The following is a 15,410-nucleotide window of genomic DNA, read 5'->3' as shown; positions in this document are numbered from 1 at the left end:
TCCTTATATATAATCTTCCTCCAACCTACTAAAATGTCAAAGCAATTCAGAAAGCTGGCATGCAGGAATGAAGAATTTCATTCATATCCAAAAACATCAGCCATCTCTACCAGAACTTGTTTAAAATAGTACACTTCCCATTTAAATGTAACAAGTCTAGCATTTAATTTCAAACTTTGAAAAGGAATCTCTCTTACCAAAATGATCCAGTTACGTATTTTGGCATATCTGAATCCAACAAAAGGGGGCAGTGTGACAAGTTCAGATACAAACACTACTATGGCTTCCTAATGAAACAAGCGATGGCTTTCCTATCATAGCAGATTAGAAAGAGTCAAATAATACCATGCAAGGCAAAACCTAAAACTTCTAGATCAGAACAAGCAGAAGCACAACTGCAGCAAAGACCTCACCAACAGGTTATTCTCTTCCTTCTGTAGATTTAATACACTCCACCTTTAATTACCAGCATATGTAACACTCAATACAAGACTACAGATGTTTAAGACAGAAAAATCCTTCCTGCTGTAAAGATGAGCCTAACAAGAGCAACAGGATGCCCTATACTAGCTGTGAAGTTGCTGCATTGAATGCAGGACATTTTACTTTATGGTTTATGCTCACTCCCAACTTTCTACTCCTGTATTCAGAGATGAAATTTGATTCAGAACACTGTTAAAGAACAGCGACTCAAATGAAAGCATCAAAGAGCTCTGAAGTGGGAAAAGGCCAGAAAGCAAGATCTTTATTGCACATTGCTTCAGTTAATCTTCCTTTGTTTCCAAAAGAGTCAGGACATGGGAACTCTGCTAATCCAAATAGAGTCATAAAACAATTAAGACAACGAATAGAACAAATACCCTGTGAGGGTCTGAGCTCAAGTCAAACTCCCACAGTTGGAATAAAAAATGCTTGTTAGTGGCCAGCCTCCCACCAATCTGTTGGTATCAGGGCCAAATTAATTCCACAGACAACCCCCCCACTCCTAAGTCTGCCTTAATAAATAACCATACCAAGAATGAGCTTGGTCTGAGCCATTAATCTTTCCTTACATCTTAAGAACAAAACAGTAGACACATCCGAAATGCTTCCTAAGGCCATGGGAAAACAGTCATGCCATAGATGTGGCACGTTAAGAGTCTGAGTCCAATACAAAACTTCAACACAGAAAACCTTTTCCATGCACTGCATTCTGGTGATAGCTGAGCACACTCAGCTGAAAGAATGCAACTGATTTTGACCACTGTTAATGTAGAATGAGAGATGGCACACTAGTACTGAAAGGAAAATAAAGACCCCCCCAGTCTTTGATCAGCTCCAAGGATAAGCTCTGTAGACCCCCAAAAAACCTAGTCTCTAGACAAAAGGCTTGGCAAGGGAAAGCCCATGACACCTCTGCTGGAATTCTACTACTGCAAAGAATAATCATCAATAAGGAAAATAGAAATAAGAAAGATTACCTTTGACCAATAGTTGTTACCATCTGAAGGCTGTTCAGTGGCCTATGTGATCCAGTTCTCAGTGGACTAGTGTCCATATCACAAAACCCAACACCACAAATGGTACTAACTGGCAACCTTGTTGGCAGTCTCACCAGAGAGGCCAAGAATTGAATGAGCATGGAGACTGAATCCCCTCTCATCCCTAGAAGTGGTCCCTTCAGGTCAGGGTTGAGGCACATTGGTGGGGCAGTCTGGGGGAAGCTTGCACTCCCGCTGCCTGTGCTGTACCTGTTCTGTGGATAAAAAGAGGGCTTCAGTCTCCACGGCTGTCAATCCAGGTCCTTTCACACACAGGTGAACTAAATTCATACAAGAGCTTGGTTTTTTCTCTTTGATCGTTTTAAAGAGGGATTACCTTATCCCAAGTGCAATCCTTAAGAAAACAGCCAGACAGTTCACAGCAAGGGAGAGTCAAACATCACATCTTACTCATTGATAAAACCAGAATTAAGTAACATTTGGCAGCTTCCCCCACATACCTTCTGCGTTGTCGTGTTTGTTGTCTGTGTTGAGGGCTTAGTGAAGGTTATTTTCACAGGCGACATGTGCGGTGGTAAGGAGTTGGCAATGCTCTGCATTATATTACTCATCTTGGGGCTGCCACTTACAGGCACTGTGATAGTTTTAGTGACAGGAGTCACTGCCTTCGGGACTTCTTTCAGGAGAACAGGGGAAGAACTTGAGGAATTCGTTCGCCGTCTTTTGCGGGGCTTTTCATCATCATCTGAGCAGCTGACACCTGCAAAAGAAGTACTTTATCTCAGTTATATTTTCCCATATCTGCAGCTCTAAGTGCTTTCTAAAACACTACAGACTTACTGAGCCTTGTATGCACTTTCAAATAAGGTAAGAAGAATGAGTATAAATTACATCTTATGGTCACAACCAACCTGTATCACACCACAGAGAGTCCTTGATACAGACCACCATAAAGCAAAGAAACAAACCCCAGAACCTACTCACTTACTGGGTTACTTCACTCAGTTTAAGAGATTTAAAGAACCTAAGAGCCTGTAGGGGGATTTCATTCTGTCTCAAGAAGCTTGACTAATGAGATTACACACACAAGGGGGTTGGGATAACATCATAGACATTTGTCGTGGTTTAAGCCCAGCTGTAACTCAGAACCATGCAGTCAATCTCTCTCTCACTCCCTCCCTTCCTCCCCTCTCTTTCCTGGAGGGATGGGGAGGAGAATCAAAAGAATGTAACTCCCATGGGTTGAGATAAGAACAGTCCAGTAACTAAGGTATAACACAAACCACTGCTGCTACCACCAATAATAATGATAGGGGAAATAACAAGGGAAGAGAATACAATCGCTCACCACCCACCGACCGATACCCAGCCCAATCGAGCAGTGATCTAACCCTTCCCGGTAACTGCCCCCAGTTTACACCCTGGGCATGACGTGCTGTGGTATGGAATACCTCTTTGGTTAGTTTAGGTCAGGTGTCCTGCCTGTGCTTCCTCCCAGCTTCCCCTCCTCCCTGGCAGGGCATGAGACTCACAAAGTCTTTGGTCAGAGTAAACATTACTGAGCAACAACTAAAAACAACAGTGTTATCAGCGCTGCTCCCAGGCTGAAAGTCAAAACCACAGCACTGTACCAGCTACCAAGAAGGAGAGAAATGACTGCTACTGCTGAACCCAGGACAGCATTTCAGTTTAAATCTTTACATTACACTGTTCTTGTTGCTGGTTTTGTTTACACTAACTGGACTCCTTCAGTAGTCTTCTCTGTTTTCACAGAATCAGATTGGTTTTGGTTGGAAAGGACTTTAAGATCAACTAGCTCCAATCCCCCTGCCATGGGCAGGGACACCTTCCACTAGTCCAGGTTGCTCCAGACCCTGTCCTGTACCTCCAGGGATGAGGCATTCCCAAATTTCTTGGGCAGCCTCTGTCAGTGTCTCACCATTCTCACAGTAAAGAATTTCTTCCTTATATCTAACCTAAACCTCCCCTAAGTTTCAACCTCTGTACCTACTATGCCATGCTTGTCATCATAGCAACCCTCCTCCCTATCACCTCAGCATAGCATCTTGAGATCCTTTATTTTATGACATACTTTAGCTACAAAGGTCAAACCTCACTTTACCAGCTTCTGCCTTGACTGGTGCATTTTGTGCAACACACATAAAGCAGCACCAAATGGGCAATCATGAATAACAAAAGTCTGGCCTCAAAGAATTTCATTCTTCCTCACAATCCTCTACTGCACATATACAGCAAAGATCTGCAATACTCAGCTGAGCAAAGGCTAACAGCATGACTGATGCATCTTAGATCCATGTGAAGCTTTCCAAAGTAGGCAATAAGTTCATAAATTGGCATACATTACAGAAAGATGTGGTTTAATAACCTTGAAAATCTCTTACAGCTAACGGGTGGCATTTATGTTTATCAAATTAGCCAGTGTTAAGCAAACCGGAGATAAGCCAAAAAGACACAATGCCCCCTATGCAGAACAAGGCTGAAGAACTTGTTCCATATGCCTGGGGCTTAAAGACAAAAACACTGCCATGGCACAATGCAGCCTTGCGGGTAAGGCAAGCAGACTTGGTTGGTAGTCTATCTCTAATTAGGGTCAAGAGCTAATTACAATCTCCAATTAAAATAACTAAGTATTCCAGCACTCAAAAAGTGAAGATGTAGGAATCAACATGGACAAGGAAGTGCCCTGTATCACAGCAAGTGATTTCTGGAACACGGAATTCTCTCTTCATACAAGTCCCAGCTCATTTGCAGGCGCGCTTCTGACAGTTTTACCCACACAGAGATGTGGAAATCCACTTCTATGGAAGCTGAACCAGAGAAGAAAAGCAAAGGCTTTAAGTTTGCTTTGAACTCCAAAAAATACTTTTTAGCTGGCTGTAGCTGTACAGATGAAGCATGGATCTACAAGTGGATTTCAAAGCTCTAATCAACACTTTACAGCCCTGAAAAAGCCTAGAGGTGATCTCCATCTATAAAGCCGAGATTCAGTTACATGACTTTAAGCTGTGTTATGAACATGGGTTTAAGCATTACTGTGAGTGCACAATGCATAGAGCTGTGAGGATGTTAATCACACTGAAAATGTGCTGGGATCTCAGAATTCATTTGAATCAAAACTCCATATGCAGCTATGATGTTAGGACAGTGCTGCTTCATTGGTGGGTCACCAAGAAATACTTCAGAGGAAGCTATTTGTAGTCCTTATCCATAAAAAAACCCAACCCAACAACAATAAAGAACAATACAAAAATAAGAAAGTAAGAGTAAACTAATAGAATGTTATTTTTTGGTTAAGTAGAGCTCCTTTCATCTCCTGTTTTCACTGCCGGGGGTCTGCATGGATGTTGTTTCTATGATTTCATGTTAGAAACTGCTTTTGCACAAAGCTTCCCCCCAGCATTTAGCTAAAAGGTAATACAGCTCGAGTGTAACTCACACTTGACAAGCAAGGAAGCAGAGGCAGGGAGAGGTTAATGGCTCAATCAGACTGTGACGCAGAGGAGGTCATGCAATAGATCAGTGGCAAAGTCACCACTATAACTCAGGCCTCCTGAGCTTGCTCTTCAGCAGGTTTGTTAAAACTAAGGTGACTGATCTAACACAGACTGAAAGACACACAGCTCCTTAAAAAAGGGAACAAAATGAAGCATGCAAAGTGTGTGTGTGTGGGGAAATGCAATCTAGGGGTGGACAGAATAAAAATGAGAACGTTTCATCCCTCTACTGTGTGTCTAGACTGGTTTTACACTCATTATCATGTAATAATTCACATATTACCATGTAATAATTCATTAGAGGATTAAATTAAATTTTTAAGAGGTTAAGAACATTTTTCCCCTGAATCTTTAAACTAAAGCAGAGTGATTAGTGCTCTAAATCAGAGAAATGAAAAATCTTCATGTAATGGGTTCTGTGGGACAATTCAGCCCTTGAAGACAGTGGTTTGCAGGTAACATTATGTACAATGTGGCATTTCTGACTACCCAGAAGTTTATACAAACATCCACATATTGCATAAAGATTAAGATAGTCTTTAAAATATGAAAGGTATCCACAGCAAGCATAAAAATAGCACTTATCCACTTCACTGTTAACCTCTGTCACCTGCATTTTGATATAGACATCAAATAAGGACAGAAGGAAACAGCTTTATTAGTTAAGTAAAGCTGCCTTTGATGAGCTGGGTGTACGTATAAGGACATATTCTGCTTTTAAAACTAGCTGATCTATTAGCCAAAGAAAGAAGGGAGAGGGGGTTAGAAAAAAGACTGATTGTGCATGTTATATTCTGGATATTTCCAAGTTTAAATGCATGAAGATGGGTATCTGGTGGGATTTCATTTGGCGTTTTCACAGTTGCCAAGTAATGCAAACCCCACTGAGATTCACTTCCAAGTAAATGACAAAACGGCCAGACACAGCTAACATGAGCATGTAAATGCTTGCCAGGCTACAATGCACAATGAAAGTGGAAAGGAGGGACCTTTTCTAACTCAAGGAAGTGACTACAATGCATTACTTCAGCAGAAGGAAGAGGGAAGTCCTCAATGGAAGCAACCAGCTGAGCCACCTTAAAGACAAGTTCAGACCAAGCTGGATTAGAAATCCACTGATATACAGCAATTTCTAGGTTTAATTTTGAAACTACTTTTCATTCTTCTTGTCCTTGTCATTACTGCTCCCTGCAGCCTTTGACAGTGAGTGGATTTATGATGAACGTGATTTCCCTGAAAAGGGGAAGCAATAAATTCATCCTTTAGACTAAACGAAGGCATAAAGGCATTAAACGACTTGCCCAAAGTCAAAGTGTTTAACTCAGTCCATGCTTCAGCCACAAGACTGTCCCTTTCTTTCCCTTTTGTTAACCAGTTGCTAGTATCACTTACTTTTGACGTAAACAGTACTTCCACTTGGCAAGACGACTACATTGGAGGCTGGACTGGCAGGTCTGGGGGACTTCACTGTTGCTACACTGCCACTTGGAACAGGGGTAGATGTTGGGGTTGAAGTGGTACTTGTGTAGGAATAGCAAACCACCACTGAAGAGGAGAAAAGACACCTTCCATATAACTGAAGTGCAAAATCCCATTATTCTATCACTATTTTAATAACTGAAATGGAAGCCAAAGACTTATTGGGTCATTATCCGTATCTTTGCCTCTGCTATCCTGTTGATTACTCCCCAGTTTAACCTAAGTATGGCCATTGAATTAATGGCTTTCAAAGACAACAGAGAAATCTAACCTCCCTCCTCCCACCCCCAGGAATCTCTGATGTTCATTCCAGATTTATTTGTATTAACCTGATGTTTTACTTTACGACTTATTACTTTTAATTTTAGCATTAATTTGGTATTTTGATCTTTTTGCTTTACTGTGACCATATCCAGACTGATAACTAATGGAACATAGCTTGTGTCTCTCCTCAACAGTACACCAGTTGAGGAAACCAAAATAATCCTTCAGTAATGAACAACTGATTTTTGCTAATCAGCTTTTTTCAACTCTTTCTTGTAAATAATAGCACAATGATGCAGCATTTCTCACACAACCAGAATAAACCAGCTTGTTTCAAGAAGTGTTATGCATTCTCCAGTTGCATGAAGCACAATTCAAGCCTATTCAGCTAAGCTAGATGGCATGCGTACCAGCTTCATTTCAAAGGCACAGGGAAAGCAGAAAGCAATCTGTAACTTGTTAACTTGGTATGTTTAATCTCAAGCTGGGGGGAAATAATAAAACCAACAACATTTTCTCCACTTTCACCAAAACCTACTTGCATTCTTAAGGTATTCTGAAACATCAAATGGTTTGGGTCAGAAGAGACCTTAAACATCTTTCATCACTTACAGAACTTTAAAGCTTAAGCCATTGGTCCAAGTTTTGAGAGCTTACAGAGTTTAACACGTTAACCAGTGAATTTCCCCCCGGTTTCCTGGCAATTTGGTTCCTTAATTTCACTTGCTAGTGTGCTCACTAACACCAAGTATCAGATTTACGCTGCAGGTGCTGCAAACACATTTAAATAAATAAATAATATCATGTTTCTAAGAATATTGTGCAATAAGAAAGATTCAGATTGCAATAATAATAACAATCTAACACTTAAAACCTATGAAAACAATTTGTCCCGTGACATTACTTCTATAGTCCCATCGACTGAAGTAGTTAGGGCTTTCTCTCACCTTCTTTGTTTCCAGTTTCTGCAGGAACTGGAAGAGATGCGTTGTGCTGAACCGCTGCATTGGCAACAGCATTAGCAGTAACAGTAAAAGCTGTCTGTGGAACAAGCCGTGGCATCAGCGGCACCAGTCGACGACCTTCTATAGACCATTCGGAAGAGCTGTTTGGTCCAGACATACTAAACAGAAATGCACATCCTTGTAAGTATATTGCAGTTTCCAAACTACTCAGTACTCATATTTAAGAGGCTTTTCAACAGTGAGGTCTAAAAGGCAGTTTCTAAAGACACACTACAGCAATAACCTTCAACTGTCTTCATTTTGTGAAAGCCCTTACATTTTTCCCACCTGATGGAGAAATCCTCCCAAAGAAATCTTAAGAGTTAGTGCTTCTTTACCTGTTTTATTTTGAAGAGCCCTTAAGGGGACAGAGGTGTGTGGATGTCACACTCAAAACCCCCATATAAGATTAGCTACTATTCAGGTACAGTTGGTACACTCTCTACATCTGGATGACAATACCTATGTATCCAATAGATGTGTAAATTGGATGTGTAGGTATTTGCACATCCAATAAGAGACTACTGGAATTTTACATCTACTACTGCATTACATGGAAAAACTCTCAGCTTCCAATGCAAATCTGGTTTTACCTGAGCAAGAGTTTCTCAGACTTACTAAAGTAGTTCCAAAGTAATAGAATATGAAATGATTTAAATACACCCCAAGCACCTTCCTCAACAGGAACCAACCTGCTGCTCCCGTTTTCTCTTAACCTTAGTACTTACAAACTGGAATGCTTCCAAAAACTGTTCTTATCAAGATGGGAAAAGTGTTTCTGTTGATGACTTATTACACGAGTCATTTGTCAAATCAGCAAAATCAAAATGGCAAATTATTTTTCAATGCCGTCATGCTCTTCAGCAAATCAACCCATTGTAATGTATTCATATATTCTGCAAATACAACTCCTCATGTGAACTACTGCAAGTCGCAGCAAAAGCTACCACAAATTAGTTTGTAAAATGCAGAGGATCTGCTCTGTTGATAAACCCTGATACACTTCAGTGTTCTTCAGATACATATTCATATAGTGTAAGCAGAGCTGCATCAGCTGAGGTAAATATACATCTTTCCAATAGAAACTAAGGCTACAAGTGTTGCACATAGCAAAGCTAGGAAAGTCTGTTTCCTTAATGAGTTAATTATTTAAGTCAAATACTGTATTACCAACTATCACAAAGAATTACCATAGGGAAAACCAAAGAGATGCAGCACTTAACAATTGCACTTTGTCTGGATTATAATATCACATCCACCTGAAGTTCAACACCTCAGGGCAAACTTTATGCTCGTTCTGTAAAATGCTAAAAACAGAGCTACTACTTAAAAAGGAAACTTGATTCAAGAAAAAAACCTGATTTGATAACTAAATGCTTAGTCTTCGATAGTTTTTCCCCCCCTTTCTTTAAAGGGGCGTAAGGAAGTTGGTGGGTTTTGCTAGTTGCATACCTCTAACTCTTTAAACATGGACACTGAAACACTAAAATGTTAAAAGCCCTTCTGCAGCACTAAAACAGTCTGCTGATTTTGGCAAGCCTTGGATCTATTGTATAACTCAAACTCAAACTGGCCTGCTATTTGTACAGTTTCCTTTTTTCTCCCCATGACACCTAATCTACAATAGTCAAAAATCAATGGCTGTAACAGAAAAAGAAGAAAAATACAGACACTTCCAATCCTCCTCTGTTTAAAGACAGTTCTTAATACAAGACAGCTAAGTAACTATCAAAGATATGAAAGCACTTGCCCTCTTGCTCCTCTCCACCTCTCAAAATCATGTGGAGCTTGCAAAAGCAAACGCAAGGAGGAACCAGCCCAGTGGTTGCCAGCACAGCAGCTGCATCAAGCAGGAAGGGTGGACACTGATGTCACCACTTAACTTGCTGCAGGTTTTTTTAACTCAATCTTCAGAGTTCTATCTTTCAGTTAAGGCATGATGGATTTTCCAAAGGGTACCTTTGATATCACATAGAAAATGACCTGTAGCTTACTTGTGTGCAATAGTCGTTAGTCGTTCATCATTTACTGCCCTCCGAACTTCAGCACGATGTCTCTCCGTTGAAATACTATTAAAAACAGCAATATATTTTAGTCAAAGGGAGACGGACACATTTATCTAAAACATCTAGCCTGAAATTAAACTTATGAATAATCTACTCAAGAGACAAAAAGGAACAGGCATTTACATTTAAGAGATTGTCACTTAACTTTTGCTATCACAGGGAGAAAGAATGAATGTATTGTTGCTCAAAAACATTACTGAAGGATGAAAAGAACATTGCTGTTCATAGCAAACTGCGAGAATCCAGCCTCCTAAGGAGAGCAATAAATTTAAAGCATGTGGCAGACAAATGTGCTCAGAACACACAGCATTCTTTCTTGAAGACGACCCTGAAGTTCTACCTTGATGAAGCCAGCACACACTCATGAGCTACCTGTAAGCTTTTAACACTGTATCTCATAAAGCACCAAAACAGTAAAGCTTCAACCACAGAGGCATGGTTATTTTCCTTGTTAGATCTCAAAGAAGAAGAGGAATTAAACCTCCACAAGATGGAGAATTTCTTCTCTGAATTAAGATTTGCTTTGTGATTCTAGTGCAGGCAATACCTTAAAAGAAAACAGGTCACTGGTTCTCATTTTAAAGAGGTCAGGGTTACCTAAGCACTTTAGAGAGTTCTCCAAGAAGATCCTTCTTCTCTTTCGTAAGGTCTCCCTGTGCACGTAAGGCACTGATGACACCTGCATATGCTTCCAGTTCTGAAGAATTAGAACAAATAGGATTTTATTTAATGCTCGCAGCAAAGGGGGAAAAAATGCTTCTGACAGTATTCTATTAATCTGCAAAATCATTAAGAGGAACATGTCTTTCAATTATTTAGTGCTTCTCAAAAGAGATTGATGATTTCGAACTCTCACAGTCAATTACTCTGCAGCGTACAGCTTTTCTATGAAACAATTCTATCACAGAGGATTATCTAGTTTATAAACCTAACCGAGTATGTCAAGCTCTGAGCTGACAGTTCATCCAGAAAGCTTGAAGGAACAGACCCCAAATTTGAGAGTAGCTCAGAATTCTTTAGAAGCAGAACAGCTTTTAACATATATCCTTGTTAAACACTCCACAGAAAAGCCGGACTTGAAAAAGAACTGCACTATCCAAAGAGCAACTGATTTTTCCATAATGCCTTTCCTTAATGAGTGTGGAGAACATTAGCTCTAGTCCGTTAAATAGAATCATGACAACCTTTCATGCCCATTTACTTGATATGTACAACTTCCTGAATCTGAAAAGGACACAACACACTGAATTCCGCCTGCTCAACACAAAAGAAACAATGTGGCTGCTCTTAAATGTAGAGCTACTCTTAACTGTAGAACTATCACAAAGATTAACTCACCAACATACAACTCTCATTTAAGGTGAATTTATAATTCCAGGTGACCTATCTAAATGTCATGCCATGAGTGTCCAATAAAAATCAGTTAAAGGCTACTGAAACATCTGAATTGTGTCCTCTGAAGCAGGGTGAAAATACACCTAATGAAATAATGGAGTCTGCTGATTTGCCAAAGCTTAGCACAGTGTAAGGAAGCATCACTGCAACTCCTGCTTTAAACCAGAAACACAAATTCTTCTGACACTTCCATAACTGGCTGTGGCACCCCCATTTCAGCGGCCAACCCAGAACAACCCCACAATACATCCCAGTTAACCACAATAAAAGAGGTATGCCAAAACCTAACACCAATGATGCTTGCTGCAGAAGACCGCTGCTCATCTGAAAAGCTTTCAGTTTAGGATTCCAAAGAGCTAATTTACAAATCAAATCAAGGAATTGTGCTGAAAAGAAGTCCTGCTCTCCTGTCCAAAACATAAAGCAGAGCTGCTTTGCTTAAAAATGCAGCCTTGCACAGGGATGCAGAGTAGCCTACAGAAGCACTTAGAGCTTCTTCAGTTATAAAACATTTGCTAATTAATGCAATGGTTATTAGTAATATCAGCATCTATTTAGACAAACATGTTACAATGTTTAAGATACTAATTATTCTCCTCTATTAACAAGAAGCAATTCTCAGATACAACTGTATCCTTATTAGATTGTTGTTTCTTTCTGCATTTTTGATAGAGATCCTTTAGACCAGGGCTTTAAAAATGCACATTCTGGCCTTTTGGAAGATGGTAAAGATTTCAGAACAGTTGTAAGTACATTCCTCACCCTTATTTAGGCCAGGTTGGATGGGGCTTTGAGCAATCTGGTCTAGTGGAAGGTGCCCCTGCCTGTGGCAGGGGGTTGGAACTAGATGAGCTCTAAGGTCCCTTCCAACCCAAACCAGTCTGTGACTGTGTGTCTATGTAGCAATCACTAAATGGTGTGCTCTCTTTCCAACAGAAAACACATCAAACAGCTTCACAAAACAGGTTTCCCAAACAACTATCATTATTTCAAGTGTAATGTGCTACCATTATGCCTTCATTCAGTTCTAAACCACAAATGTTGCAGAACTATGCTAGCTATTTATTGCACACCTCAGGATGCATTTCAGCCTCACCTACACCACCGCATTTCAATCGGGATGGAGCATGATGGATGCTGGGCTGAGAGCTGGAAAAGCAGATCCCTCTAAAGCAGATGGATACTGCTGGATATAATCCTTAGACAGCTATTCACTCCCACTGCCCGTGCTCCTCCACCTTCCAGCCCTGCAGTTACATGGATTTTAACTCAGAGCTTCTCTTCCCTAGCAAACACAGAGCTCCTACGGGCTCTGACCCTGTTACACACGCAGGGCCCCCTTGTGGGGACACAGCTCATGCCAGGAAAAAAACAGGGAAAGGGAAAAAAAAACCCAAACCAGAAAGAGGGTTTTATTATTTATTTCTTTTCCTGTCAGCCTAGGTTATGTCATTGAAGGAGGTGTAGCTGCAGCTCTGTTTGGCTCAGCTGCACCAGCAAGGTTCTGCCAGCAGCTGGGCTGGAAGTTTTCTTTCCATGCTCCCAGCCAGCAGAGCTACGTTAACAAAATTCAGCAGCACGAATCCGGTCCAAATCTTTTGGCATCCTGCATTTTCTCTTAGTTTTTGTACTTCTTGAGCCTCACTTAAAGCCGAGGGCACTCAACGGGTGTACAGCTTAGCTGGAATGCTGTGTGCAACATCACTGTTTCAGCTGAATGCAACCCTCAGATTCCCAAGAAAGAAATAAACAGGGAAAAATACATTCTCAACTGTCAGAAGATACAGGGGGTGGCTTCACCATGTAAAGAGCCTTGGCACAGTCAAGAAGCACAACACATCATCTTTCAATGTCCAAGTAAAATGAGAACGAGAAAAGCTGTGACAGGCACAGGAAGTTAGAGGGAGTCTCAACCTTCTTCCTGACATCATCTCCTACATTATGCTCCTCAGAACAAAGTCTGGCAAGAAACCTAAGGGTTTTTTCTTCTCTTCTCGCAATATGCATCATTTAAGTGGCAAAAAACACTTTAACTAATTAAATTCATCTGTAAGAACCCAGAAATGACTGCACAAGATCAGATCGATGGTCAAACAAAGGATTGTCTCCTGTGGTAGGCCAAAATGGATGTGTGAGGAAAGAACAAACATTGTTATTACCTGCTAAAATACAAAAGCATGTCTCACACATTTACAAGGACAGAGCACCAAAATGCCAACCAGTATATAACTCTATCAGGCAGGGGTCTCAGATACTGAACAGTGCAAAAAGCTCCCGTTCTTATGACAGTTGAGAACACATTGATTTCACACTTCCCTGATAATCTGTGTGACTGCAGATCACAAACCATCACAGATCCATTTTCTACCTTTATTACTCAAACTCAGCCCTACAGTGCAGGTTAAACCAGGGTTTCATGGGAGTTTTTTGGTACAAAAAGGTGCCTAACACAGAACTGAAACTCAGACGTGGACCCTCCTTTCAGAGTATCCCACACGTTAACAGTCATAAAAAGCACCATGGACTAGGACATCCATGAAACACTCGCCCAAACCAACACACTTCTGCTCTATTCATTTTGCTCTGGCGGAGAGCATCTGCCAAACATCATTTGAAGCCAGGGCTGTCAAACCAATGACACACGCAGAATGCAGGAAATGACTTGTAAGTTGCCTGTAGACACATTAAAGTATTACATGGAAGCAGCAGGCAGGCAAATCTCAAACGGGCAAACATACAGACCCACAAATTGCATCTTACTGTACCCAGTTTGCGAAGGATCCTCTTGCATTCATCTCTGCTGAGATCCAATAGAGTTGGCCACACCACTGGCATCTTGCCCTCCTGTCTGCGCTCCCAGAGAGCTCAGCCTCGCTGGAAAAGGGAATATAAATACAGTAAGAGCGAGTCTGTCACGTATTGATTTCCCAAACCGATTGATGTAAACTCTCCTGAGCCCGCTCACAACTCCATCGGCGCATTCCCTCTCATCCCCACACTCCAGCCTTTGTAATGGCACGCTTTGCCATGCAGGAATCCGGCGCTTTCACAAGGGCAGGGATTTCCTATACTCCCTAGCTCGGCTCCATCACCCGAGCCTTTTTACCGAGTTTCCCACCTCCTTCTCAAGCCCTTTTCCACGCCGAAACGCTCTCCGAATTGATGCTCCAGTCTCCTCCCTCTCTTTATGCACAGAGCACCTATTATAAGAACTCTTCCCCAGCTAACCGCACGCTCCCCCTTCCCCCCGGGGGACGCATTTAGCACCAGCCCATTACGTGACAGAACGGCAAAAAAAAACCCAAAACCACGGTGTAAATCCGCTTTCCAACACTAAATCCCCCTCCTAAAACCAACCCCAAGCCAAAACACGGGAACACCCCCTCGCCCCATCGCATCGCGGCGACATCCCGGGGGCGGCGGGGGAAGAAGCCGCATCTCCCCGTCGCAACGAGGATAATGAAGGGAGAAAGAGGAGCCTGAGGCGAGCAGGGCGAGCCGGTCAGGGCAGGGAACGGCACAGCAGGGGGGTGGGCACCGGGAACAAAAGCCCCGGCGCCAACGCGGGGTTAGACGGAGGGAGGATCATGTCTATACGAGGTAGACGGCGACTGGAAGCTCCCCGCCCGCCCTTCCCCAGTGCCCCCATGGCCCTTGGCAGCGTCAATGGATCACTACGACCCTCGGAAGCCGTGAAGCAGCGACCGAACGAGTGTCGGACGCTGAGGGGCAGCGCCAGCGGCCTGCAGGCGGGGGCCCTGAGGGGGGCCGCGGGTCCCCGCCGTCGGGGGGGAAGCGGAGCTACCCGTGTCCGCTGCCGGGGAGCGCCCTATGGACACAGCGGGGATGAGCGGCCGGGGAACGGGACCCACCTGCCCGGCCGTGCCCGGCACATCGAAAGGCTCCTCAGCGGCAGAGCCTTCCTCCCCTCAGCGGTGCCGCGCTCCGGTTTGTTTAGTGGCGGCGGCGACGGCAGCGCGTCCCCGGGCCAAGATGGCGGTAGGACGCAAGGAGCATGCGTGAGAGCCGAGGAGCACGCCGGGAGTTGTAGTCCTTGCGCTGCATGCGAGAGAGGAGATGGATGAAGCGATTTGGCAAGATGGCGCGGGGAGGGGGCAGAGCGCATGCGCAGGAGCGAGGAGCATGCTGGGAATTGTAGTCAGTGAGGGAGGGAGAGGGAAAGGGTGTCCCGCCATGGCTACGGGA

The 15,410-nt window shown here is 42.7% G+C and overlaps 1 protein-coding gene across 11 annotated transcripts in view; it reads right to left on the bottom strand.

The window, feature by feature from the left end:
- EMSY (EMSY transcriptional repressor, BRCA2 interacting) overlaps window positions 1-15,201 on the bottom strand; it is a 39,544-nt gene extending 24,343 nt beyond the window's left edge. For 8 of the 11 annotated variants that reach the window (XM_034074598.1, XM_034074600.1, XM_034074599.1 and 5 more), the window contains exons 1-6: window positions 13,970-14,039; window positions 10,407-10,506; window positions 9,738-9,812; window positions 7,687-7,862; window positions 6,389-6,541; window positions 1,982-2,241 (exon numbers count right to left, since the gene is read on the bottom strand). In XM_034074598.1, coding sequence (XP_033930489.1) covers window positions 1,982-2,241; window positions 6,389-6,541; window positions 7,687-7,862; window positions 9,738-9,812; window positions 10,407-10,506; window positions 13,970-14,039 — 834 coding nt within the window. Of the gene's footprint in view, window positions 1-1,981; window positions 2,242-6,388; window positions 6,542-7,686; window positions 7,863-9,737; window positions 9,813-10,406; window positions 10,507-13,969; window positions 14,079-15,076 lie in introns of those variants that run through there. The other 3 variants (XM_034074605.1, XM_034074608.1, XM_034074597.1) reach the window with 2 other exon arrangements.
- Between the last annotated feature and the right edge of the window lie 209 nt (window positions 15,202-15,410).

The sequence above is a fragment of the Melopsittacus undulatus genome, chromosome 2, assembly GCF_012275295.1.
Source record: "Melopsittacus undulatus isolate bMelUnd1 chromosome 2, bMelUnd1.mat.Z, whole genome shotgun sequence".
Taxonomy (NCBI): Eukaryota; Metazoa; Chordata; class Aves; order Psittaciformes; family Psittaculidae; genus Melopsittacus; species Melopsittacus undulatus.
The sequence above is the reverse complement of the archived record's forward strand: the minus strand, read 5'-3'. Positions and strand labels throughout refer to the sequence as shown.